General features: G+C 40.3%; 1 protein-coding gene across 2 annotated transcripts in view; it reads right to left on the reverse strand.

Annotated features, from left to right (window-relative positions):
- Positions 1-25320, reverse strand: part of USP10 (ubiquitin specific peptidase 10) — a 47651-nt gene extending 22331 nt beyond the window's left edge. Inside the window, exons 1-3 of one of the 2 annotated variants that reach the window (XM_051629431.1) lie at positions 25195-25320; positions 7121-7189; positions 4305-4350 (exon numbers count right to left, since the gene is read on the reverse strand). In XM_051629431.1, coding sequence (XP_051485391.1) covers positions 4305-4350; positions 7121-7189; positions 25195-25215 — 136 coding nt within the window. In that variant the 5' untranslated portion in view covers positions 25216-25320. The remainder of the gene's footprint in view (positions 1-4304; positions 4351-7120; positions 7190-25194) is intronic. The other variant, XM_051629430.1, reaches the window with a different exon arrangement.
- Between the last annotated feature and the right edge of the window lie 2368 nt (positions 25321-27688).

Here is a 27688-nt window from a genome sequence, read left to right on the forward strand (position 1 = left end):
GCTTAAATTTTAAAAGTAACTTCCACATGTCGGGTACAGTTTTCAGAAAGCTTGGTTTGGTTTTCCTAGTGTGTAAAGATTTATCATAATCCTTAATAATTGGAAAATTATTTGCATTAATTGTACTGAACACTGCAATTACAGCTTTTGAAACTATAGGCTCATCAATAACTTAATTTTATCACAGCTGAATTTATTACTCTATGAGAATATTATGTGTATATATATGACTTTATGACAAGGAATAAAACACATATGCCTCAACAAGTCAGTGTTCAACTTGTAAATACAAGCAGTAATGAAAAATTTATGAACAGGATGGGGTTTGTTGGTTTTGGTTTTGTGTTTTTTTTTGTTGGGGTTTATTTATTTACTCATTTACCCTGGGACTTTGACTTGCTCTTTAAAGAAATACTAAGAAATACTCTCATGACAGGCTGCAGTATCACAGAACATTGTCAGTCACAAAGTACTGCAATTTCATGGAACTTACAATGCATGCATATCATTGAATTGAATACAACTGAATACTTCACAGTTACAACTATTTCCATAGCTATCAAAAAAGGAGAAAATTAATGAAACTGAGTCTCAGGAATTTAAAAGTAAGCTCACATTTTAGTACTTGAAGTTTTGTAGGTGTCTCTTTGATATGTATATTAGTTTCAAAAAACATCAATGTTAATCTTTTCTGTTTCCTCTAAGATGGGGGGCTAAAAAGCACACCTTTCCTAAGACTCTTAATAAAGAAAAAAACCAACAAACACTAGATACTATTTCCAAAGGAATATAAGTGGATACACCATTAAAGTTTAAAGATTTTGTGCAACTTACATTGCACATGACACATCACAAATCTAAATTTTCAAGTATGCCATAGACCCTCATTAAAAAGGAGGTGTTTTCTTGTGGTGCATGGCTTTGGTTTTTTTTAAACACAACAAAAAACAAGCAACAGTTCCTAAGGAAAAAAATTATTCATGCACCTAAGGATATAATCCTATGGGAGGCCAGAGTCTAGCAGAGAGTATCTTGTTACATAACTGTCAAGATAATTGCTTTGAAACTCTCCAGATACTTTCTAGAATAGTCCACTGATGAAAATTTTAGCTTCAAAAAATACATAAAAAACCCAAGAATCTACAGCATACTTAATTTTTTAATATCAAATCGAGAAACAAACATTCAGTGTGTGTTGAAGTGTGTCTTACACATGATACCAATGTATTATGAATTAATGAAGATACAGAATACAGATGTTAACTGATTTTCTGCTTTGATCTATTAACCCAAGTAAATAAGAAGTAAACACATTTCACACATCATTTTCATCTTGCTGCGAGTCAAGACTGGAGGAAACTTAAAAAAACAGAGATAAAAACTCTCCATATGCATCTGATTTCTTGAAATCACATTTAACAAGAGCCTGAATTTCAAGTTTTCTTCACCTTTCCCCTACACCCATGAGAAAGCACTTTATAACACCATGCCTGTCAAGCCACCACTCAGCAACCACTTCTGCAATCACTGAAGAGAAAAGAGGGCTTAAAAAAGTCAGCAGCCTAGAGGCAGGGAGGTAGAAAGCTGCTGCCTGACATCCACTTAAGAGGGAAGAGCCAGGAAGATCTCGGACATCACCTAACTGGTTAGCAGCAACATTAACTGGTGATCAGTGATAGACACTGCCTGACCTGCCAGGACACAGAGCTCAAATCAAGCCACAGCTTCATTTGCTTGCAAATGCAGGGCATGGGGTTTTTGTATTCCTCATTAGTTCATCTACTTAGGGAACAACCTGTTAGTTTAAGCATGATCCAAGAGCTAGGCTTGTTGCCATTTGTAATAGTAAAAAGCAGAAGCAACAACTGGTAACACGTAATATTCCTCCAGCCAGGTAAGAATTAATCATTTGGTGCATTTCCAAAATAACCTGGAACTTCTGTTTCGTTTCCAAAATCCCAGTTAAGAAACTAATTGCTTTGAAGCAAAGAATGTGGTTTCCCTTCATGGGCGAGTTAAGTCTAGCACAGACAAAAGTGAGAGCTCTCACTTCTGCACTCATGCCCCGCTCCTCTACTCTCCAGCAAGCTTCTGGCACTTGTGTTACTGAAAGCTAACCTAGCAAAAAACCCAAACAATCCAAGGGAGTATTTTTCCTTCTGTTTTGGTGAATTTAACAGCTTACTGTACACTAGACAATCACAAGAGCCAAGACAGGACAAGTGGGGAGCAGAAAACAAAAAATATCCCTTATAATTATGGCACATTAGTATTGTAGCTGAAGGTGCAACATGGACACCATAGGCCAAAATCTTGCCATGTGCATAACTGATATTCTAGCATTTAACATACAAATTAGGAATATCCAGCAAAGGAATTAAAACTTCACACCTCACAGCAGGATTAGAATAATCAATACCAGGAGCTACTGTATATAGTTAGTCTATGGGATGACTGGCAGAAGCTCATTTGCCATAAGAACGGGTCATGTTCCTTTGAAAACAAACAGAAGTAATTTTTTCTATTTGATTTTAGTTTCCACTTTGCTTCTGGGCTTGTTTCAATCTAGTTCACAGTGCTATTCCTGAATGGACTGAAACAGATCTGTCTGTCATGAACAACACACCACACATACTGAAACAAGTATCAACAGATGCTCCAAGGAGAAAGTCTGTGTACAGTAACAAAAGCTGTGAATACATGGCACTAATTAGTCTGATGAGAATTATATTAGAGCTTTAGCAGGGATTTGATTATTCCTAGTAAGTATTAACAGATCCTCTAATTCTGTAATAGTTACATATCAAAGACAAGTATAGGGAAAAAATTAGACTACAAGGGAATGACAACATAGTCAGTGTGTGAAATCTCATTAAAATAATAAATATTCTGCATAAGTACAGCATTCCATTTTAGTTTCCACAGTTTCTTATGCAGCCATAATACGCATGCACAGTTCAGTGCAAGCTTGTTAATTACATTTTTCAGGCAAAACCTAATTTGCTGTCATTACCTAATCTCAGGGCTGGGAGGGGTTCTCTCAGGGTCTAGGAATGATCTGAAAAACATTTGTACAAACTGACTTTCTGTATGGCTTGCGAACATTAAAATCTCAGTCTTAAAGAACAGAATTTAAATCCATTAACAAAACAGTGTATGACTGGACACCCCTGTCACCAGCAACAGACAATTTGTATCATATGGTCCTTTCAGTGAACATTTCAAGTTCCTACTTACAACTACTTAGGGTCCTAAAGCTGGCCTTACACTAAATAAAGCTTCTGAATTTTCAGAGACATTGCTCACCTTCTTTCAAATGGGACCTGCTGTCCTTCTTTATGACTAGCTGTCTTATTTACCTTTCAACGCAAGGCAAAAGTCATCAAACATAATGACCAAGTGTTCTTAAACACTTGAGTGCACTTGGGTCCTCCTAAGTACTTCTGAGTAATGTTCAGTCAGACACTTGCACTGTTGTGGAAGAAATCTGGATGTCATTTGTAACATTCTCATAAATACCTGGGTAAATCTCAGCTTGTCTTTTCAGGGGGAAAAAAACCCTCAAACACTAATTTACTTGCTGTCGAAAACACTGAGAAAGTTCAGTTTAAACTATACAGTGATAATCGCTTAGCAACTCCCACTTAATTGTCAATTTACATAACTACAGGGTAAGGCCAGGTTGTAAGATGCATGGGTTGAGACAGAGCAGATGTTTGACTGTTACAGCTTTCAAACGGGTACTCTATTGCTTTTTTTCATGAAGAGTCTTACTTTCACCAAAGAAAAAAAAGAATCAAGGATTTTCCAGAAAAAGAGCTAAGTGAGATAGAAACAAGAGTCCAAGAGAACACTGAACAGAGTACTGCTTGCAGAGCTGCCTTCAAGTTGCAACTGCCAGAAAATGGTAGTGCTATATGGCTCTTACAGGAGGGCCAGCTGAAGGCCACACTACTTATTTCTCCAGTACAAGGTCTCTAGCAAGCTTCAGCCCCTTGCATTTGTAAAGCTACATCCTATAAAATTTCAGCAAGACAGGAAGATGGTGTAGTAGCACATTGGACGAAGAATAAGCAATTCCACCCTCGTTAGCAGTATGTTCACTGCAGTATTTTCAAATACTCTCATAGATCTCGTTCAATCTGTTTCAAAAACCAGCCTGCCAAATACATGTATCTATACCTGCTGAAAGAGTTCTGAAGAATACATTTAAAGAGGGGTTGTAGTAAATTTAAGGGATGTGTCAAAAACTTTTAAAGTTTTTTTAAAAACGGATGTTGATTTCTTACCATCATAAGACTTACCTGTGGACTTAATACCACATGAAACTGTGTCATTGTATGGAGGGAGCTGCACAAAAAAGAATTGAAAACTTATTTAACAAAAGCAACTCTATTAACATTTTATATCAGTTTAACTTGAAACATCCGAACCCTTTAAAAAATAACAGAATTAAGGTTTGATTTTCTAAGAGTATGTCTTGAACTCACACTTCTATATTTATCAAATCCCACAATGTAGTTCAAGTGTCCTTGCAGATTACCACAATTACTGAAAGATAAAGATTATCTTGGTTACACACCAGAGGCTTATCAACTTGTCAAGCAATTCACCTCACAGCATCGGGATCTTTCTCCATCAACAGTAACTCACCATGATTTTAAGACAAAGAACACACATCTTTAGACAAAAACTGAAGATAGACCAAATCACCTGTGAAAGGATGAAACAAAGTTTTGCACAAACAGCGACACCTAAACCTCGACTCTGCCCCTGACACGTTTCAGCTATCGTGTATTATTAACTCCATTTAACAAAAATTGTTTATCATCAGCCTCAGCATAATGTAACCACAGCATACAGTTTCTATCCGACCGCAAATCTGACTGGCATGATTTTATGGACTCAGTGCTTGATAGAATCCTTGCTATTGTGTAACCACAGGTGGGCAACTTCTAATTCCCTCTTGTCAGCCCTTGAAATCCCCCAGCAGCTGAAAGCCGCCTCCTGTGCCTGCATGAGCTCGTAGCCACTGCTGCCCTGCGGTCCAGCAGCAGCCGGGGGAACAGCTGAACTGTTTCTGCAGTGGGAGAGAAAAATTTGAGAGTATAGCATAGTTTTATGCTATTCTAAATATTAACTATAATTTTGTAACAAATATCAAAGACTTCTCCATTGAAGTCTTCAGTATTCTAAAGCTACAGATGCTTACGTTTCCTTCTTAAAACACTGTGTACAACAGTGCATTGAAAGCAGTAAGAGAAATATTAATAAAATTCCGTTTTAAAAAAGTACATAAAAAGGACACATTGTAAAATCTGTTTATGAACTAAAATACATGTTAATACATTGACCTTCCATGTCAAAGATGAGAATCAACTGGTCAGAAAGAGGGTCCAAGCTGTTAAGAACCTATTATGCATATGAATACTGAACACAGATTCTATATAACTTTATAGCTAGAGCTAAGAAAGTTACTAACAGTCTGCAGCCAACAGCTGACAATAAAACTTGCAGTTGTTTTTCTCCAATTTAAAGGGCTTAAGCAAATACAATAAAAAGAAAAAAATAAGAACAGAAAACAAGTAGTCCATCAATTTGTCCCCTACATATCAAGTGAATAAACCTTTGTGAAGTTGAGATTTCTGAGCTGACCTGTTTTGTACAGCTGGGTCATCTGAATCATGTCAACAGGTTTCAGACACAACATGTATTCAAAATAGCACATAAAAAGAGACATTTTAGACAACTTTTAGCTTTAACTAGACTCTTGCCTCAGTCCCCCTTCACTCTATAGGTAAGGGAGTTCAGAAGGACACCAGCATCAACAGATGCTGGGACTCCCAAAACTGGTACTGCCCCAACAGAATGTATGTCAAACACCACTGCACTATTACGCCAGTCCTGTCCTTTCTGAATTTCACCCTATTTTTTTCAGACCACTTTTCTATGAAATACCTGTACAGTGTAAAACTAATAAGCATATTTTTTTATTTCATCATCCAGATAATTAAAACATTGAACTGAACCAGATCAAGGACGAACTTAAGGAACATTGTTCAACACAGTTTTTGATTTAGACAGCTAACCAGTAAGTGGTACACTTGACACAGTTACAAAATGAAGTAAGATTGGTTCTAATGCTGTAGGTTCATGTTTCAACATACTTTATGAGAAAAGCTTTATAGAAGTCAAGATATGACATTTTCATCTTCCACAATGTGTCAGAATAGCTGATGTAGGGACACTTAAGGTGACACAACACAGGATGCACATGTCACACTGCTGCTACTGTATTTAGTGGTGGAAAACCAGCAATACCATCAAAAGAAACATGTATTAACTGAAGATCAATTCTGCATCAATTCCCACCTACCAAAGAAGATATAAAGCTATCCCCACATGGAAGCAGAAGATGTGTTTCTCTTTCCAAACTTCCTGCTCCCCTCACCCCACCCGCTTCATGCACTTTTATTGTTCAGTGGTACACTACACTAATTATACTTGGAAAATGAAGTTACAGGAAACTAAGTGGCATGAACAGTGGTCGTCACACCTGTAAAGTGCGACAAAAGGATTTCCTCCTCTACGGGTAAGTGTTCATTTCCTTTATGTTGAGGGGGAAGGACAGATTCATGATTGATATGTTTGAATGGAAATATCTGGAGGAAAAAATTGACCTAAAGGAAAATGACTTTTCATGTCTGGAAATTCACTCTCTTCCAAGAACTACAGACAATAAAGAGTCTACAATATTATCTGTAGTCTGTTATGAACTCAAACACACACAGACAACTACTTCCACTCCTGTGGTTCTGCCACTGTAATTAAGTTCATTATTGACCCACTGCTCATTTCTCAGACCTCAGGCACAGCCCTCCTTGAAAGCACAGTTTGGATGATTAACACTGCCCCATCTGTCAAAAAACACTATAAATCCTTTTGCTTCAAAAGGCTTACAAGTAAGACTCAGAAGCCCGCATTACTTACAACCAAGAACAACAGGAAAGCTAAGAGAATGATAAAAAAGAAAATTGTATTGTTACACTTCAAATATACAGAAAGTGATGTATGTACCTTTAAAATGTTATTTCTAAATTAAGTTTAAAGTAGATCTTACCTCAACAGAGCATCGTGGAGTCACGAAGAACTGATTAAATTCATCAGGGCTGAACTCCCCAAAAATATACTAAAAATCAAAGAGAAGGAACTTTGTTAAAGAAGGATTTATGGTAACTTTTAGTAAGATAGTAAAGTTAATGGTACATTTTATTAAGATAGTAGCACTCAAAAAGATCTCTGTGTTGGGGGCCAGAAAGTCATCGTTTGCATCCCAACTCTGATCTTAATTCCTTCCCAAGTCTTTAGCCAAGTAATTTAGGCTCTAAAACTGTATACAATGTGTTTTCCTGCAAGCTCCCACTAGAGGTAACCACAGCACTAACTGCAGCTCAACCTGGGACCAGTTTTAAACCAACATGTTGGGTGAGAAGCTGCATCAGCTCATTTAAGCCCTAGACACAACCTACTTTACCTTCCAAAGCGACACCTTTACCTATCATTCACAACAGAAAAAAACAAGAATCACCTTCCTAGAGTTCTACTAAACTGAGTTATGGAAAACTAATGGTACCTCTACCCAAGTGCACAAGCACAGATCCTACACTGCCTGGGTGCAGAAAAATACACAGAATCTAAATATCAATGTTGAGTTGTTCTTACTCATTTTGCTACTTTTGTGCCTGAAAATCTGCATAAGAAACCTGAGATGAAATATCTTTTCACAGCATTATCTTCCTGTACCCTTTTAGATATTTTGCATCTCTGCTTCAATGGAAAAAAAAGTAAGTACCTAACAAGACCACAAAAAAACCACAGTAAAATGAAAGCTTGTATTTAGTTTACAGAAAATTACACATTCCCAATAAAAAGGCCTGACATGGTAGCATTTCATAGCGACTGGAAGCTTCTATAAAGTTCCACCATGAGCTGTCATTAGCTGACTGGCTGTAACTGAACACTCAGAACAACTGAAAGGTACCAGGAAAGAAGGAAACTGAACAAAGAATTGAATAAGCTGAGAAAACAGAAAAGAGAACTGGAGGATACAACTAGTAACATATTCTTGGCATGTGGAAGTATATCTGCCTTAATGATCTCTAGTCACAAATACTACAGCTGTGGATAAAAGCAGTTTGGTTCAGCACACCTTACAGCTTACCAACTTCATTCATCTTCAGCGTACTCTGATGATAATTTAAGACAATTCTTTGTTATCCTCCACCCTTCTATCAGAAAACCACAGCAGACACCAGGTTTTTCATCAGTATCAAGTCGTGCTCATGGTAAATCCTTAGCTTGGCTGTATCAGGATACAACTAGCTAGATTGGGAGTTGAACCATAAAAAAAAGTTCTCAACATTTGGAAAAGCATCTCTAGTGAAGCACTGGCTGTTGCCACAAACTGTAGATAAAGTAATTCAATCACAGTGGGTTTTTTTAGACTTTAGGTAGTTTATTCCAATAAAACGAACACACTTGCTGTTTCCATGGCTCACAGTTACATTCATGAATTTCAAAGCTTAAGTTTAGGCTAAATTCCACAGCAATTACAAAATACAGGTTTTTTTTCACAAAAAGTTATTTATACGTATCACTTATGTGTGGAAAGAGCTTAGCCATTTTAATACCCTTCAGTGTTTTTAAACAAATATTATTATAATCTACTTTAGTCGACAAACAATTCTAATAGTCAAAACAACGTGAACATCTGTGACACAAATGTCTAAGGCACAGTGGAACAGCTAATGCTTTAAATAACCTTCACATAACTAACTGCTAACTACCTAAAGAGACAGTACAGCACCTGACAAAATCTAATACTTGGAATAAAACAATCGCTCACTTAAATTATTTACACAATTTCTACATAAGCTAATCACAATCAGCATTCACTTGCCCCACACTCTGTAAGTAACATTTAAAATACACAGCAGAGCTACACTAGCATGTTAAAACTGCCAAAGCCATTTCAGACTGCTTCAATCCCAGTTTTAATATTTTCAGGTGTGCATTTGCGTAAGAAACAGACATACCCATTAGGACTACACCAAATTGATGCCTTTAAATGCCCAACCCTAATCTCAAACACTATCACTCTCTAAACTTGTGCATACATCATTGTACTTCAAGGACCCAATCAAGGATAACAGATAGGGACTTCACCATACAAAGTCTGAGGGAAAAGCAGGTTTCAGACATAGGCAAGAGATTGTGATTTGCTCAGAGTTAAGATGCTTGTCATCCCAACCATGACCCACCTGTCAGAGTATCTGCAGCCTCTCACTGAACTGTACCTGTACAGTTACCTGAGCAAAGGCTGAGCTCAATCCCTATGACAATGCACATGAACAGACAGCTGAAACGGCCCAGTTAGTAACATCCACACCTAACACCATCAATAAAACATCAAGTATGTATGGCAACATGCAAACCCAAAATAATAACAAATATGAACATGAAAAGTTGAAGTTTACTTACTCCAAGCTCTAAAATTTAACCACAAAAAAATAAGCTTTCTCCAAGTATAAATATTTAGTGTTCAGTTACATATTTTTAAAATTACTTTTTGTTTATATCCTCAGACAAATAAGAGCATCTGCTTGAAAAGCATGCTCAACAGCAGTCAACACTCCAAGTGGTAACTTGCAAGGTAGAGCAGGAATGATGCTTAGAAGAGAGAGTCCAGTCTCATATTGACACTGGATTTGGAAGAAAAACTCTTAAGAGAATAGTGGGGGAAAGTTTTGAAATTTCCAAGTGTAACATTATCCCTGGACTTACTTTCAAAGATAAATACTCCCTAAGGGGCTTAATTCAGAGTAAAATCTGATCTCCCTCTCCTTCTCAAACAGTCTCAGCAACCTACATAGAATTTTTCTGCTCCAGCTCCTGGGAAGGAATCCTCTCTCCCTTTTTCAGGAGCACAGATAGCACACTGCATTTCTCCTGCTACTCTCTGCAGTGCTATCATTAACCTTGCAGTAAGTGTGTTCAAGGATCTCTCCAGATACCTCTGTCTGGTGAGCTTGATTTCTGCCACAGATTAAGAACATTGCCAAAACAGTATCATACAAATCTCAAAGATCTTCTACTTGCAGCTGTATGAGAAAAATAGATGCAAAATAAGCCTCCTCTGGGGGGAAAGAGTGGTGGGAGAAGACAAGGCTTTGTGGAATTCTGGGGGCAAGGGGGGAATCTACCTCTACTACCTTTCCACTTTCTCCAGTGTTTCCAAACCTCTCCTCTAAAACAGAAAAAGAAAATAGTAAACCCAAAACATACTGATGGATCTACTGCATTTTCCAGCTCACGACTGTAACCCAGTTTGTCCATCGATCAGAGATGCACACTAACATGTAACAACATAACAAAACCCCTTTCTTATACTGCACAATCAGAAATTGATGTTTTTTTCCATCTAGTATCTCCCACGCTGACTTTTAACAATCACTTTAATGTAAAAATTATTCAGAAGGATGGTTTGCACCCTGAACCTTGGGGAGTTTTCAAATGCGAATGCCTTCTTTTAGACACATCTATGAGACCAAGGATGAAAATGAAAGCAAACAATACTTGAATAAACCTTGAAAAGGAGAGAGGATTAGGCAGGAGAGTACACGATATACACAAGATCTCTCCTTTCAGATGCCGACACTAACAACAACTAGCACAGAACAAAACAAACAAAAAAGGCAAAATTAAACATACTTTGTGAATTCTAAAATGGTATCTCTCAAAAAAACCCAAACATACTCATGTTAAGTAACTCTCCTAGAACAACCTCCCAAACCTTCCCAATTGTCAGTTGCTGCTGTTTGCAGTCTCAACAAAACCGGAAGCACTTTCTAAGCTAATCTCTGTAATATTATTACAATAGTAGAACATACACCTGCCCTCCAGCAGACTTTACACCACCTTGAACAAAACATTTCATCAATGACATAGTATTTACATATTTGAGATAATAATTGCATCTATATTATGACACAAATTACATAAAACCAATTAACTACATAAATCTAAACAAGAAATTTCTTCTACCACACATGAATGAAAGTAAGAGTCCTCATACTTGTGAAATAACATTGATTATTGTAACTGACCAAGTGGCATCTTAACTAAGCAGCAGCAACAGAACTAATTCCAAAAAGGGGGGCAAAAAGTTCTCCAAAGACCCCCAAGCATTAAAATGCTCAACCTGCAAACTCTGTCAGCTGTCTTTGCTGTGTTTCCCATAACCACTTAAAAAACAAATGCTAATGTTATCCCACTGCCTGTAACAAAATCTCCACTCGTATTCCAGTCTAGCAACACTAACACTCTCCTGGAGGAATACAAGGAGGAGGAGTACGTGTTACACAGCTGCTTGTCCTAGAAAAATGGGTAGAAATAGCATTGCTGATGCATCATCATCTTGGCATCACCTGTGCTACAAGAAAGCTAGGAAAATGAAGTGTCGACTTCGGCTTTCAAGAAGCATTAACGTGGCTTTCATCTAATAACCAACAGCTTCAGATCTTCCAGTGAAATTAATTTAAGCTGCAAATACTCCCACTTCAACTGCTTTTCCACAAACGAGTTAAAAATACAGCTTTTACTTAATGGTGGCAAGGAATAATTCAACTGTATCTAGGCAGAAGGCTTAACAAGTCAAAACTAGTACACATATAAATTAAAATTATGAAACAGTTTGCGTGTACTATGAGCTATACAATCTTGCTCACCAAGCAACTTCTACAAAGTGTGTTTATTCTTAAGGCTGTCAGGATAGGCTGGACTAGAGGAAGAAAAAGAACCATTTGGACAGAAGTCTGTTTTCTGGCAAGGAAGAAAGGGCACATGCGTACGGTGTGACTGCACTTGGGTTTTATTAGCAGAGAAAATGCTCTTAGTCATCCCAGCACAAAGAAGGTATTTCTCCTTCACCCTTTACTTGTCTCTCACTTTGTCAAGGTTTGTACTTTTGTTTTTCTGTAATGTGTAAGAAAAGATAACCTTCCCTCAGGTTCTCCTTCCTTTTGAGTAGAAATCCACCAATTCTTAGAACATACATTATGACTTAATTTGAGAAAATAAGGTTTCCTGAACTTCCAAATCACAAGTAACTTATTGGTAAAATGCTTAAAGAACACAGACAAAATTGTGAAACTGAAAAATGAGTTTATTCAGTGGGGGATTTTTTAGATCTGAATTTGCAACCAGGAACAACCCATAACCCAGTGCTATGAAGACCACTGGCCATACATTTAGAGTTGAATCACTGTGTGAATAGTAGCACTTCAGGAAAACCTGTTTCTAAAAAAAATCCTATGTTTATCTATCCTCTTTATGGAAAAATAAAGTCCATTTTCATATATAAAAATGTATGGAAATGAAGCTGAACTTCAAGGTGGAACAGTTGCATATTTTGTTGCTTTTAACAGTTGAAAATGCAACAAAACATGAGTAAACTCAGCACAGCTTACATACAGTCCTTTATCACTAGCCTGCAGCTTAAAACTAGAACATTAGCAAATCTACATAGTGCCTGGAGAAAGATCAGGGCTAGGTAAATGTAGGTCAACTAAGCCCATGAGTCAGTGCAACTGCCTGCCTACCATTTAAGCAATCAAAGGCTCAAAAATACTGTCCCATCACTGTGCCTTCCATATATATTTTTTTTCCAATTCACCATTTCTTGGATACTTTTACAAAATTCTTACAGCTGAAGAAAGTCAGGCATGTTCCACACATTTTACATTAATTAATCTGAGGGGAATTTATTCCATTATGAAAAAAAGGACTGATCATTATCAAAAGTTGTTTATCTGACCAGAGGAAAAAACAGATCACCAGCTAGTGGGAAAGCACAAGCCGGTGAAATATCAGTTGTGGCCACAGTGTTACTGGTAGGACAGGTTTAATGAACAAAGGGCCCCTTAGAGCCTGACAAAATCATGGGGGCACAACGTAGATCAGGACAGTTTATCCTGAAGATTGTAATTCAAAGATTCACAAAGGCAGCGCTTGTCATGCTCTTTCATTATTATTTGTTTTCATCAATTACATACAGTATTTCAATAAGAGCAACACAAGGTACAATAATGATATGAAAACCTGCCAAAGCGCCAATTTCTTCCACCCAAACAAATTCTGTTTATGTACTCTCTTCCTTCTATTACCCAAAATGAGGTGCCTGTTGGCATCCGTCCATTTCAAATAAATAGCAGCTGCCACAAAGTGCAAGTAGCCCAAGAAAGCTGCCAAAAAAGTGCTGACTGTAGGTATCAAGGGGGATGGAACTGAGTGGAAGAATAAATAACCAACCATCTTACATGGACACCACCGCATTTCTGAATGCAGCCTACCTTCCCCAGCCAGGGAAATTCTACTCTCTTCTGGGCTTCTAAGCAGGACTGCCCCTGCAAAAAAAACTCTGCTGCTTCACATCTAAAGTTTTCCCCAACTGATATGTTTCTTCTGTTCCACAAAACAGAAAAAAAATCAAAACCAGCCACCATTTAATTATGAAAAGAATATTAAGAGGGCAATGCACCTGTATTACTTATATTTGACCATAAAGCAATGGCCCGGTGACAGGAGGATTATATCTACATTTTATATACCTTTTAATTTGAATCCGAGGAGACAGCATCAGGTATTCTTGCTTTACTGTTTTTTACACAGCAGAAAATACCTTCCTTGGACCTTTTGCTGGTACTCAAGTACATAGAGTCATGTGTTATAAAACAAGTGCTGCAGTAAAGAGGAGTCATTTTGGGACTACAGCAGGAATACTTGGACAGTGCATTCCAGACAGCAAGCAAGAAGGAAGACAACAACTGAATTGTCAGGGCTGGTTATATCAAATCTTAGTTCTCTGGAGAGCAAAAGATGAAATTTCTGACAACTTTACACCAGTGGCTCCACCACTACAAGCCCACAGAACATCTGCCAGTGATCCGGAGAAGTAACATTTTCCAACCTATTTTCTTGCAATGTTAAATCAAAATAAAAGCCAAGTATTAAATTCTCCAAGCAGGCAGTCATTGCAAACAAAAGCGGCAGATAAATCCTTCCTCAGTTTTGAGCTCAAGAACATTGGTCAGTAAGACACCTATTGCTAAGCCTCTATTATCTTCACACCCTTGAAGAGTTTGAAAACACCAGTTTCAAGCTGGTTGCTCCTAATTGAGCAAATGCATTTACTTCAAGCTCTGTAAGCTTTGCCTGCACTGAACTAGTTACTGAGTTTAATGTGCAAATTATAAACTCTAACGAAGATCAAAATAATTATGACTGAATTATTCTCATTTACTATAGCGTGATAAGCACTGAGGAGAGAGAAGTTGGAGCATGAAGTTATTCAAGAACACAGCCAGTTTAACTACTATTTTATTATAGGTGGGGCAGGCAAAACAATCTCTTACTAATTTTATCTAATACTTCCCAGCAGAAAAACCTTGGTATTAGTCATTTTTCCCTGCCAGACTAAAATCATTAAGGCTGCAACCTTTTGTGCCAAATACCTACAGCAGAACCAACTTCTAAAAAAACGGTAGTAAAATCAGTTCTGCATCTTAGTCACATTAATTAGGAAATTGTCTTTGAACACCTCACAGCAGTCCACCCAAATTCCAGACATGTTGTATAAATCAGCATTTTTCTGAGGTTTACAAAATCTTTATTTAGAAGGTATTCTAGCAAGTAAGACTTTGAGGATTATTTTCCATGAGCTCCTCTCACAGTTCCTCCAGGTCGAAGAACAGCACATGTACTATCTGTTCTAACATCCACATAGCTCTTGAGAACCCAGTACATTCCTATCCCAGCAAGGCAGGAAGTTCTGGGCTACCAGAACAAAGACAGGCTTTCCCTGGAATGCCTTCCAGCTAGCAAGCTTCAGAGGTGCTTGGCAGTGCCCTGGCAGAGAAATTCTGTTCTTACTATACCTGCATTTACCTCATAGGCAACTTTAAGCACCAAATCCATGATTTAAAAAAGTCACCTACTACATCTAGACTTGGATGAGGTTATCAATAAGAAAAAAGAGGAGCTGACATCTAGGACTGAGTTTTACAAAATTAAACACATTTTATTCTAAACATCATTTTAAGTGGTTCGAGAAGATTATAATGAGTTTGATGAGGCCAAAGATGTGGAACAAAAGTTAGATGAAGAGATGAAACAGCATCTGAAGTTATTGGTAGAGATAGCGCAGGAAAAAAAATGAAACTGAAAGAACTGGCCTGTTCCTGTCAGATCACTCTCCTCTTCCAAACACGAATTATCACCTAAAATTCTGGAATTGCATAATTCCTCTGCTGTTAGTCAGAAGGCTCCTGAATCCACTTGCAGCTCTGCGTATCTCAGCTCCTTTAATAATACTCCTCTCTTGTGAATTGCTCCATGCACTTGAACAGCAGCCACCCTTTCCGTGTATGTAAAGGTGCCAGCCTTGCAGATGCAGCATATGACAGGCTGGCACTCTTATTATTTAAGATAAGAAAATTACCCTAAAAAATATGCTTTTAAATGATGTAATCAAAATCAAAGCTACACAAGGATTAAGAGTGTTTGTATTGCCATTTGCTTCCCACTAGTTTGTGTACGTTCAGTATTTTCTTTGCTGACTTCCACTGCTCACATCTTCACAGAGGCCTAGTATCTCACAGGATCAAAAAGGACCCAGCCCAGGGGACAACTGCACCCTGGGCAGTAAGGAGACCACTGCTCCAGTTTGTCAAGCAAGTTGAAAAATACACTGGATGATAATAAAATGCAGAAAAAGAATGGACAGTCTCTGAATAACCCTAGCTAAATGTTGTGGAAAACAAACTTTTCCCTAACAGGTAGACAAGTCACCCACACAATGCTTTGCACAAGGAATTACTCAGGGCAGGATTTAAGATGGCTAGGATTAAGTGAGGTAAAAATTAGCTATCTGGACGCCATCCTGACAAGGAATACAGATTAGCATCTTCAGAAGGCAGTTGGGCCCACCTACCCAGGGCCCATATGCCTCTTCTGAAGGCCTAACTTCACATTCTAACCCTAAATTTCAGAAGCCCTGAATGATCAGAACAACAGCTGAGTGAGATTTAACCTGTAAAGTTTAGTATTAATTTAAATGTGGTGCAAAATCCTATCAAAACCACATCAGCCACCAAGAACTAAAAAAGACAATGCAAAAGCTAACAATGCCCAGAGATTGTACAGGGATAACCACCTGGCAGGGCACTACACATTTAACAGTGTCATTAAGGGAAAACACTCTTGCTCCATTCACCAAGGCCATAGTTTTTACTCCTCTTTTCCTCTTGCTGGATTCACAATCCTACTTATTCTCCTGTGGTAGTTCTGGCAGACACTGAATTCATCAGCAAGATAATTATTCTCAAACTGAGAGAAAATTATGCAGATGATGTCTTCATCATTTCCCCCTCACAGCTGCCCCCCCTCAATGGAAGAAGGAGGGTTTTGAGAAGGAGAGGAACTGGCATGAAGCAAAAGATGCCAGTGGCCAGAAGCAAAAGAAAATGAGATTTCCCCCTTGCAAGTTCTGACCTGCCAAAAATGGGTTATCATCTCATAGAGAAACAGCCAAAAATAAACCAGAGAACTTGCAAAAAACACAATCACTGGTAAATGACTCAAGGGGATCACAAAAATGAAACACAACAACACAAAGAAGCATCTTATATTTTAAGGTCTGCAACTGCTTAAGTGTGTGTCACTGTTTGACACACTGTTTGACAGTGTGAGAGTAATTCTACTTAGAGGTTCTTACTCTATTTTCTCCCTTCAGGAACTCAAGACCCTTGCACCACTTCACCATGTGATCGATGTGGATGCTGTATGTCCCCTGGCAGACAGAAACTGAGGACACCACCTCGTGTTTTGATTCTCAGTGTACATGTAGCTATCCATCTCCTCTACCAGCCTGCCAGTAAATGGCAGGTGGAAATCTGAGAGGATTTGGCATTGCCCAAGACAGCAACTTTGTATTTTGAAGTGGTATGCAAGTTAAAATGAAAATCGGGACACAACACATGCTACCTCCCTCTGAGGTTTTAGAGCTTAAGTATCTACAACACACGGAGCGAGAGCATTTTAGGGGACCCCAGGACAATACCAATGAATTGTCATCTAATCCATAATGCTGACAAGGTTTAACAACAATGATGAAACCAGACCCTCACAGTTCAGCCTACATATTGTTTTACAATACAAACAGTATTTACAATACTTTCCCCTTTCATACACCACCAATTTAGGCAGCTTTTGAAAGAACATGCTGCTCATGTGGCTGAATGTTGCCTCCTTTGGTCCCAAATCCAATTAAAAAATCTTGCAAATCAAAAACATTCATTAAACACAATCAGTCACTTCTACTACTGTTCAAAATGTATGTTTTCCAAATAAGACAGAAAATATACATTAAACTAAGTTTCAAATTACTGATGTTTGATTATCTAATATTGCAACCTCTGGCTACTCAGTAAACACACTGCATGTGTTGGACACTGGGAACTGACCTTCAAAGATAATATAATAAGCAGTTGTTCATTAATTACGAAGACTTTTTTTTTAAAGCAGTCATAAAATTAATGCATTTGAAGCATAAACACATATAAAATTCAGCAAGCAAACCAAATGGCTATAAAATACTTTAGCTCTTCGCTAAGCATTAAGATTTCTGACTAGACAAAAACTGTAACGAATTCAGACCAACTATAAAGTCACACTACCATGAAAATATTGTACATGCACACGCTATGTAGCTTAGCACAAAATCAAGCTCTGCTCCTGGGAGTGACGGATCCCTCCAGCCCACTGCAACTACTAATTGTGGAACCTTACTAGCAGCAGCATAAAGCAAAGGAAAAGTAAGGGCACAATGGCCTCAATGAGGACACAAGGAAATCTCTATTTTAAGGATGCAGTTACACCAAAGCAGAAAACCGTAACAGCCTTTATGTGACAATCATTAGTACTAAGTGTAATACATGTTCATCGCCTTTATCCTCCCAAATGAAGAAAACTGTGTCTTTGGCAACATCTGGTATACCACATGCCAGCATCTGGTATGTACAGTTGTCCAACCTGCAGCAGTAAGAGTGACCACCACAATTCAGTGTTGTGTTTGAACACAAGATGGAAGACTGAGAACACAAACCTGATGACATGAGCAAACTCATCACCTTATTTCTTCTGCTCTGAAAGCTGACCACTCTCCTTTTACACTTCTGTAATTCTGCTGCACTTAAAATTCTGTCCCTTGTAATGCCACAATGATAATTTTATGCTCCTCATTCTTGCTTGCTAAGAAAGTGTATTAACAGCATAAGCCCTTTTTTGTTGTCTGAAGTTTTGTTAGGGAGCTTTCACTATCTGATTCTTGAAAGCTTAAACTCCTTGTTTAGGGGTAACAGCCTATGGTCACAGCCTTTAACTGAGAAGAAAATTAGTATTGGGAATTGCCTAAATAAGTTGTCTTTGACTTTTTTCCAATTTTCTATCAATTAACTACAATGCTCCAGAGAAATTTTCAAACAGTAGCAGCTTTGGTTTTGTATCCCAAAGGCAGCAGAGCAACAAGAAGTGAGACTTTCCACACTTTAGGGACATCACGGCACTAGTTCTTGCTTTCTTTGGTAGCTATTATTAGACACAATATGATTTAATGGACAGAATGAAGTAGACTGGAACTCAAGAGAACTTGATTCTTCTTCCAATTCAGCAGTTAACTTGTGCTGACAATTACTTTCTCTCTGCTTTATTTCCCTATACCTATTCATATTTAAAACGACAAGACCATCCCATCCTATGTACCGGTATAGCATCATTTTTAATCAAATCCTCTCCTAAGCAGGATGGTCCAAAATTATCTGAATATAATCTAATTGCCTGTTGCTATCATTAAACTAAGCAACTGAACTTTTTCTATTTCCCTCTCCATCCATCCTAATGCTTGCAGCAAGAATCAAAGGATCTATCAGTATCTTGTCTCTATCTTTTTTTCCCTGACACAGTTATTCCTCTAATTCCCACCTGGTAAAGAAGGTTAGCTTTGAATTCATTCCCTCTTTTAAAAGTTACACTCATGCCTGCTTCAAAGAGAGCTATGTACAACAGGAACTCTGCTTCACCAGACAACCAGGAGTGAGAATACCTGTGGTTTGATACCACAAACAGCATATGAAGTCTTGGTATGTTCACACAGTGCAAGCCAGAACATCCGAAGTCACTCTTGCCATATGATACCCGGTAGCCCCACCTGCCTTCTAGGAGTTTCCAATGCTAGTAACAGGTGATTTTCAATCTACTTAAAACACCTATGTATATTTTTGCAATATAGGCTAAAAAGCAAATTACATACATGTTCCTGCTGAGATAGGTATGTGCATATGGCAAAGCCCTGAAGTATTCCATGAAAATTAGCACATTAACCTGATGGTCTAAGAATCACTATTGGTAACATGTTGCTACACTACCTACAAAGGAATCCCACTCCAACAAAACGTTCTCACAACAAAAGCCTTCACTTCTTTGCATGAATGATATACAACTTTGTATTTTAAGTTACACTGGTAAATACATTGCCAGTCTGCAACATTCATGTGGAAAATTAAGGCTGAAAACCTGTGAATCACTACAGCATGCTCTAAATTTTGTACGAAAAAACATGTCCTCTGCACTGAGGGAATACAGTTATTCCTACTGGTATGTTCAGTTTAGTTCAAACAAAGAGGAGTCTTTCATACACAGAATTCTTTGAAGAAAACCTACTTTCTTATTTGTTTTGTGTTTAGGTTTTTTTGGTTGTGTTTTGTTGTTCTTTTCAATTTATCTTTTCATACAACCATGTTCTTCTTTACAGTTTCTTACAGATACAGCATTTTTCTCTTCCACCTCAAAGCTGAACCCCATAGGGGTGAAGGTGTTTAACAAAGTAAAAATTACAGAACCCTTTAAGTGATTTTCCAGCTTGTGTTAACATTATGTTCAGGGGAAGGTGATCCACATCCCTTTCTTTACCACTATAATTTCAATGCAAATAATATACAATCCTTTTAAAACTTCGATACCAGGGATGAAGTCGAAGTCACATACAAATACTATCAACAGCAGAACTCCCAAAATCAATTTTGCACATTCCTTTCAGTTTGTAATTCACTAGCATTTTTGGCTATCACAGGATCCCATAAGGCCTTTCTTAATTTTATATTAAACACATACTTTTCCATAAGGTGTATGATTTAAATAAGCCTTACAGAAACACTCAGGGTTACTGTGATTTCAGCTACCTCCTGCCTAACTACAGGTGAAGAAAAACAGACCTTGCAGCATGCACCAAAGATCAATCAATCTCACCCTGTAAAACAAGGAGGAAAAGTTCTTACATGTATTTAAAATACCAAGAACATTTGCAATTAAATTAGGTATTAGAGAGTCAAATACAAAATGAAAAAGACTAGTGTACTTCAAAGTTTTACTCTACTAAAGTGTTAATTATTATATTAACATAAGCACTAACCTAACAAAACCTTTAAAATGTTTTAAAAATAATCAACACAGCACCATTATTAGGAACACTTAAAATACGTAGTCTTAAATGCATACGTTAGAATATAATAAAACAAAAATAGGGTTTAGAATTTCAATTTTAATCCATTATGGTCTGTTCGTCCATAGTGTGTATGTGTATATAAATACATACACACACACTCGCACGCACATGTACACACACACACTTTTTTTCCACCATGAAGCATAACCCTTTGTTCCATAATCCCCAGTTGTATGTTTAATGATCACACATAAAACACTTCCATCAAAAAGAAAAACCGCAGTTCTAGCACGTTTAATTCTTTGGAAATGAACATCTACTTTGCTGAAATGGCATTAGAGTGACAAATGACTATAATCCAATGGCCCAAGGCCAGCAACTTCTATTACAACAGATTTGGCTGTTTTGTACGACACAGCATGTTTTGTGTGTATCACCCAACAGAAATCACACTGCTTAGTTTACCTACAAACAAAACCCCACTTAACTTTACAAGTATGTTAACAGCTACATGAATGGAAAAATGAACTGTCTCAGCAACAGCCAACAAAACCTTGTTTTCTTAATAGGTAAATGTTTGTATACACTCTCAAAAGTCTCCAGTCAGTGCCATAGTCTAGAATGCACATAAACAGCAGTGACTCAAACACTGTGGGGTTTATTCTATTATTTGCACACTGCCACGTAGGTCCAAATTTAAGTTCTATTCCTTTTTTTTTTTTTTAAGTTAACCAACCCACATTCACCCACTGAACTCTGCATGGATTCACCACTCACATTTTATAAAGACAAATGATTCCTTCTGGCTACCTAAACTCACAGCATCAGCTGCAGCCTGAATTCCTGAGACCACGAAAGCCTAGAACAACTACTCACTCCACAGGGAAAGGCTCTGGCAAAAGGACCAACCCAGCCCTTTCTGAGCAACCAGAAAAAAAACCCATATCCAGCTTCTTCACCCCACAGAACAGCAACTGAGCAGGCCATGGGAGAAGCAGCAGCTACAGCAAGATGATGCACTCATACACCTCTCTCCAAATCCACTTACTGGCAGCCCTTGCCCAGAGACACCTTTTGGTTTTATTTTGCGTTCAGGATGCTGCCCCATAATTTTCTATGTATATCAGGAACCCAACAAAGAGAATCCACATTGCCCTCTCTCCAAACAGTTCTTTCTGCCTGTAAGAACACTGTAACATTAGACATATCTACATGGAAAAGCAAGCAAGCTAGCACAAGAAACTCATCCAGCTGCATAACAAACATTTTTTAAGATTATTTTTGAGACAGTTCGATTTCCTAATCAAGGTCATCCACACACATCAGGCAATACGCTGCAAAGACAGCACAGAACAAATACCTACAGACTGCTGCTTTTTTTTTTTTCCCTTCCAGAACAGCACTGGCTTAAGGGAACATCAAACTACACCCTGCCAGGGAGCAGCACTCCAAGCAGCCATAAAGAGGTAGTTTGCAGTGCAGTATTTCAGGGAGTCGGATTGCATGCCATGTTCTGAGTTCCAGTTATTCTGGTTGCCAGGCCAGACACAAGCTTGGGTGAGGATGAGCAGCTTATGAGCTTGTTCAGCTTTTTCTGAACACGAACTCTACTGGTTTTACCTTTGGCTGGGTTTGGGGGCAACACCATACATTTCAAATGGCACCGAGCTAACTTGACACCATGGTAATGGTGAAAGAACAAAACAAGCATAAATAATTCATTCTGCTGTGGTATCCTCTCTTCTGCTTAACTTGTTTTCACAAGATTTATAAATGATGGGTTTGTATGAATTCCTTCTATGAAAAACAATAGGAAAAGTGGCTAAAACAACTGTTTATATAGTTCGTACTGAGTATTACTCTTTTCAAACAGGGAAATAGTTTTAAAATGTCTTTCCTTGTTTTTTTAAAGAAGATTTTCAGATGAATGTGGATGACTATTGGTTTCCACTATTTCCAGTGCTACATCAGCTCAACATCTGTAGTGTCATACAAAACCTGTAGTGGTACAACAGGTTTAGTTCTAGGCCATCTTAATAAAAAAAAAACCCTTACACATTTTGAATATACTCAGAAGATGCGCAGAAAACTTACAGCAACACTTAATTATCTCGTTAAATGATTAGGAAATAAAACTTGAAATACAGAGGTACAAAGACCAGCAATATCTAAACTGTGTTACCATGTACTCACATGCCTGCTGACTAGCTGGCCACCCAAAGCTATCCCTGCCTGTGAAAATACACCACATGGTCATGTCTCATCATTCATTTGTTGAGGTGTGCAAACTGACAGGAAATATTTCTGCCCAATATTAAACTAATCCATTAACTGACAGACATTTGATAGCTTTTGGCTATTAGAAGAGCCTGAGTTTCTTGAAGACTCTTTTTCCCCCGTGTGACTAAAAAATGTTTCAATTACAATCACACTGAAAAACTAAGCACTTTTGCATAGGACTCTGCATTATTACATGAACATATTGACCAAAAAAATGTCATTTAGCCTTGTGCTCAGAACAGACAACTTTTATCAAAATTTCCTGTATTTTTCTACTAATCTGAAATACTACCATCCTAAAACAAAAAGGCAACACCTACATGCAGAACTGCATCCCTGAACTTATCTTCAGGTTCTCTATTCAAGTAAGTCCAAAAGATTACCTTCCTTCAGCATTATAGGACTGTAATGCTATAGAATATGTATTCACATAAATCCCAGACAGTATGTAAATAAACTGATTATACCGGGGGGGGGGGGGGGGGGGAACAAACCACAAAAATAAGGCTGTGTTTAAAGACACCAATAAAGTGTTAACAAGATATTACAGACTTGCTTCTAAATTACATATCAATTTAAGCAGCAATCCTCACAAGACCTAAATATCTACCCTTACCTATAGAGGGGGTTGACTTAAAACAGTGTATGTGCAAGTTACTAGTAAAGATGAACTGACAGTTTAGTTTTAATTACAGCTATGCAGGGCTTCACCATAAACTAAATCATCAGCTGCACTCTTTTGGTTTCAAGATGCACCAACAATTAAGTTCAGACACAAAAATGTCCTTGGTTCTTCGAAATCAAGATAAAAACCTGCAATGTAAAACTTAGTATTGGCTAAGAGACCATATGCACTTCTGTCTAGTACTGAGGGGAGGGGAAAGCAACCAGCAAAACAGATTTCGAGCTGGATACTGAAACCTCTTCATACATGTGCCATTCATTCATTAAGGCAGTAAAAAAATGTGCAAAGACCGAGTTTCCTCCACTTCAAAAGAAAAGTTGAAATATAAAAAATTCTAAAACCATTTTAAGTATGAAAAAAAAAAATCCAAAACCAATGCAACACCCTCAGAACAGTCATATTAACAAAATCAGGTCCCTCTTTCTCTCAACCAGATATAACCAAGGTGGACAAGAAACGCCATAGTTTTCACCAATTACAGACTTTTCTGTATGGAAAAATCACTGTCAGTGCCACTAATACACAACTTTATTACATGTGTACCTTAACCACTCCTCGGGAAAAAAAAAAAGATAACTCAGAATAAAGCATCAACTTGTTTCAAACAGTTAAGACTTCGTGAAAGGTAATTTGCACGACAAAATAAATCATTTATTAACAAATTATATTAAACGGGATCAAAGTTTTCTAAACGTTATTATTTGCTAAAGTCAAGGGTGTATGACACCTCAGTGCACCACACATGCTGCCTGACGTTTTTGCTTTAAAGCTTTTTGGGAGAAAAACCCTGCAGGAAAGAAAGAGCGAAGTTAACTCATTCGATCATTTGATTTGCTCTAAGCACGCACGAGATCAGGCCAGGGATCGAGATTTAACTTTAACACTGAAGAACTACTACGATTGCAGTTTTGCTGTTTGTTTGTTTTTTTTTTTAACTCAGAACACAAACCTTCTGGCTCGTTTAGTAAGTAGGAGACAGGGAAACTGCACACGCATCCCCGTGCATAATGATCTTGCAACACTCAGCCCTTTGCACCCCAATGCATTGAGCTTTATTGAGTGTTTGGGCGGCGGGGGGGTGGGAAGGATTAGTTTACAAATCTCCTTATTTCCTTCTCATTATAGAACCGCTTGTCTCTCCCCCCCCAAAAAAATAAATAAAAAAACCCCACAACAACCAAATGACAAAAAAAAAAAACACAAAAAACAAACCCATCAAGCTATCAAGCCTCTCTCAACCATCCCCCCGTCGCAGCGGCGAGATGGGGTCCAGCCCCGCCTGCACCCCGCAAAGGGCTCCCGCAGGCCTCCTCCTCCCCCCCGCTCCTTCCCCCAGCCCAGGCGCGGCCACACCGGCAGCCCCGGCAGGCTGGGCCCCTCGGCGGGGCAGAGCGGCCGCCGGGAGCGCGGGAGGCTGCCGTCCCGCCCGGCAGCGAGGCCCCTCCACCCCCCTGAGGAGATTCAATGAAGCTGCAGAATCACCCTGGGCCTAGTCCCGGCCACCACGCTCCCCCCCTCGGCGAGCGGCGCCGCGGGGCCCGGCCTCCCCTCCGAGCCCGTCACGATCCCCCCTCCCAGCACCGCCCCGTGCCGGCGGCGCGGGGGTGGCCGGTACCTGGGCGCTGTTCACAGCCATGGCGCCCCGCGCCCGAGGGCAGCTCCGCGTCTCCCGGCGCCTCACGCCGCCGCCGCCGCCGCCGCCATCTTCTCTCTCGCACGCACCAGCCGGGCGGGCAGGCGGCACGCGCTGCGCATGCGCACGGCGCCGCGGGGAGGGGCGGGGCGGGGCGGGGGCCCCTCTGCGCGTGCGCGCGGGGCGGGGCCCTGCGGAGGGGGCGCGGGGCGGGGGCAGATCCCGGGGTGGGGGCAGATCCCGGGGCGGGGGCAGATCCCGGGGCCGGGGCAGATCTCGGGGCGGGGGCAGATCCCGGGGCCGGGGCAGATCTCGGGGCGGGGGCAGATTCCGGAGTGGGGGCAGATCCCGGGGCGGGGGCAGATCCCGGAGTGGGGGCAGATCCCGGGGCGGGGGCAGATCCCGAAGTTGGGGCAGATCCCGGGGCGGGGGGAGATCCCGGGGCGGGGGCAGATCCCGGGGCGGGGGCAGATCCTGGGGGTCCCTGCCCTGGGGCGGGGGGAGGCGGCCGAAAACCTCGGCTCTCGGCCCCTCCGGGCGTCGTGCGGGGCGAGGGAGGTGGCGGGAGGCGGCGGCCATGCGGGGGGCCCGGGCTGAGGCTGCGGCGCGGGAGTTCGGTGGCGAGCTTGGGGCCGGAGGTGCTGGCCCCGCTGAGCAGGCTGAGCGAGGGAGCAGGGCCCGGGGGTGCCGGCGGCAGGTAGAGCTGAAAAAATTGGGGCAGGCTGCCCCCGGGGGATCAGTGCTGCGGTGACCGCCGAAGTCTGGGGAGGCGGGTGCCGGGGGTGCCGCGGCCGGTGAGCGGCGGGGCTGCGTCCCCCGGGGCTGGCACGGCACGGCTGGCACAGCACGGCACGGCTGGCACGGCACAGCACGGCATGGCCGGCACGGCACGGCTGGCACAGCACAGCACAGCACGGCTGGCACAGCACGGCTGGCACGGCACGGCACGGCTGGCACAGCACAGCACAGCACGGCTGGCACAGCACGGCTGGCACGGTCCCCCAAGCCATGGCGGGGGGATCGGCTTAGCCTTCGTGTCTGGAGAAACAACCCAACAACTTACGCGTCTAAGCCAATCTCATGATTTTTGAGTGAACTGAGTCATAACTGAACCCTGGAAACCCCAGGCAAGAATCCATTAATTGCTAATTTACTCTTTTTTTTTTTTTTTTTTTTTTATCCTTACACTACTGAATCCTGCAAAAGTCTTACTTCAGTTTGGGAGTAAGAAGTAGAGAGAGCTTAACGTGACTGGGAAGTTAGAGAGAAGGGAATCAAGAACTTTGTGTCTTTGTTCGGGGAGGGGGTTCACTGAAAGTGGAAAGACTCCATCCATCGCTCTACAGGAGGGGCATTTCCCTCGCTTGGCGAAGTGCAGCACTTCACATGTGCTCATGACAGACAGTAAATGATTTTCTGTATCAGCTTCTGTCGCTTGAGCTGACACACCCTGCTGCTGCTCCCTTTTGTTTCGACGAAGTGTTGCTCTCCTGTCCTGAGGCAGACACCCAGCCGGGAAAACGGCGGTTTTCACATGAAAAGAGGGAAACAAAAAAAGGGAGACAAATGTATAGGCTTTTTGCATACAGCGTTTCAAACATCTGAAACCCCCTCTCCCCTCAGGAGTCTAATTTACAAGGTAAATGCTGGAGTGAAAACCCGAACGGAGCTCATCTAGTTGAAGGCAAAAATCCCCTTCTGCCCACAAGCCTGCCTAAGTCAAATGACTGCTTTTCCTGGAGAGGCTGCCCCTTCAACTGGCTGAAATTAAAAATGGGCACAGTGCCTCCCACCTGAGAACAGTTCATTCAAACACCAGTACAATTAAAACCAGTGGCTGATGTTGAGAACTGACAGCAGAAAGGTTGTCGCTGTCTTACAGTTCAGCAACGTTTCAAACACCTTCCACTTCATCCTGTCCTGATACAGGTTCTTATTTGAAGTCTCTTCTCATTTTACTGCAGTATTTTGTAATGTTGTACATTTTATGTTTTATTGTAGTAGTGTGCCTTAAAGAACAGACACTCAGGCACATTATTCTCAATTTAAGATTTCAACTTGGGAACAAAAATATTTCCAGCTTCTCCCTCAAGCCTTCAAAGCAACTTCATCTCATACCACAGTGTATTTTTTCCTTAGGGTATCTCCAGGGATTGGTGTTCTCTAACATCAGTGTTGCAGGCAGCATCTCCTTGACATGCTGATGCCAGGATACAGGCATGGAAATGTGGGAGGAGAAAACCTGAGGGTTTTGGTGGCTGTTTTGTGTCAGTTTTTGAGCTTTCCTCAGAATTTGGCAATAGGAGGTAGAGAAGGAGTTATTTTTCCCCAGGGCAGGAAGAGAGCTACGCTTCCTGACAAGAAGTATAATGTTTTCCAGAGCTTACAGCTGAAGGAAGTGGCACAGAGGGGGCACAGGAGCTGATTCCCTAAGAGCACAGGCCAGGAAGATACACCTTTTCTCCACCCACCTTCA

This window comes from Apus apus, chromosome 11 (assembly GCF_020740795.1).
Source record: "Apus apus isolate bApuApu2 chromosome 11, bApuApu2.pri.cur, whole genome shotgun sequence".
Taxonomy (NCBI): Eukaryota; Metazoa; Chordata; class Aves; order Apodiformes; family Apodidae; genus Apus; species Apus apus.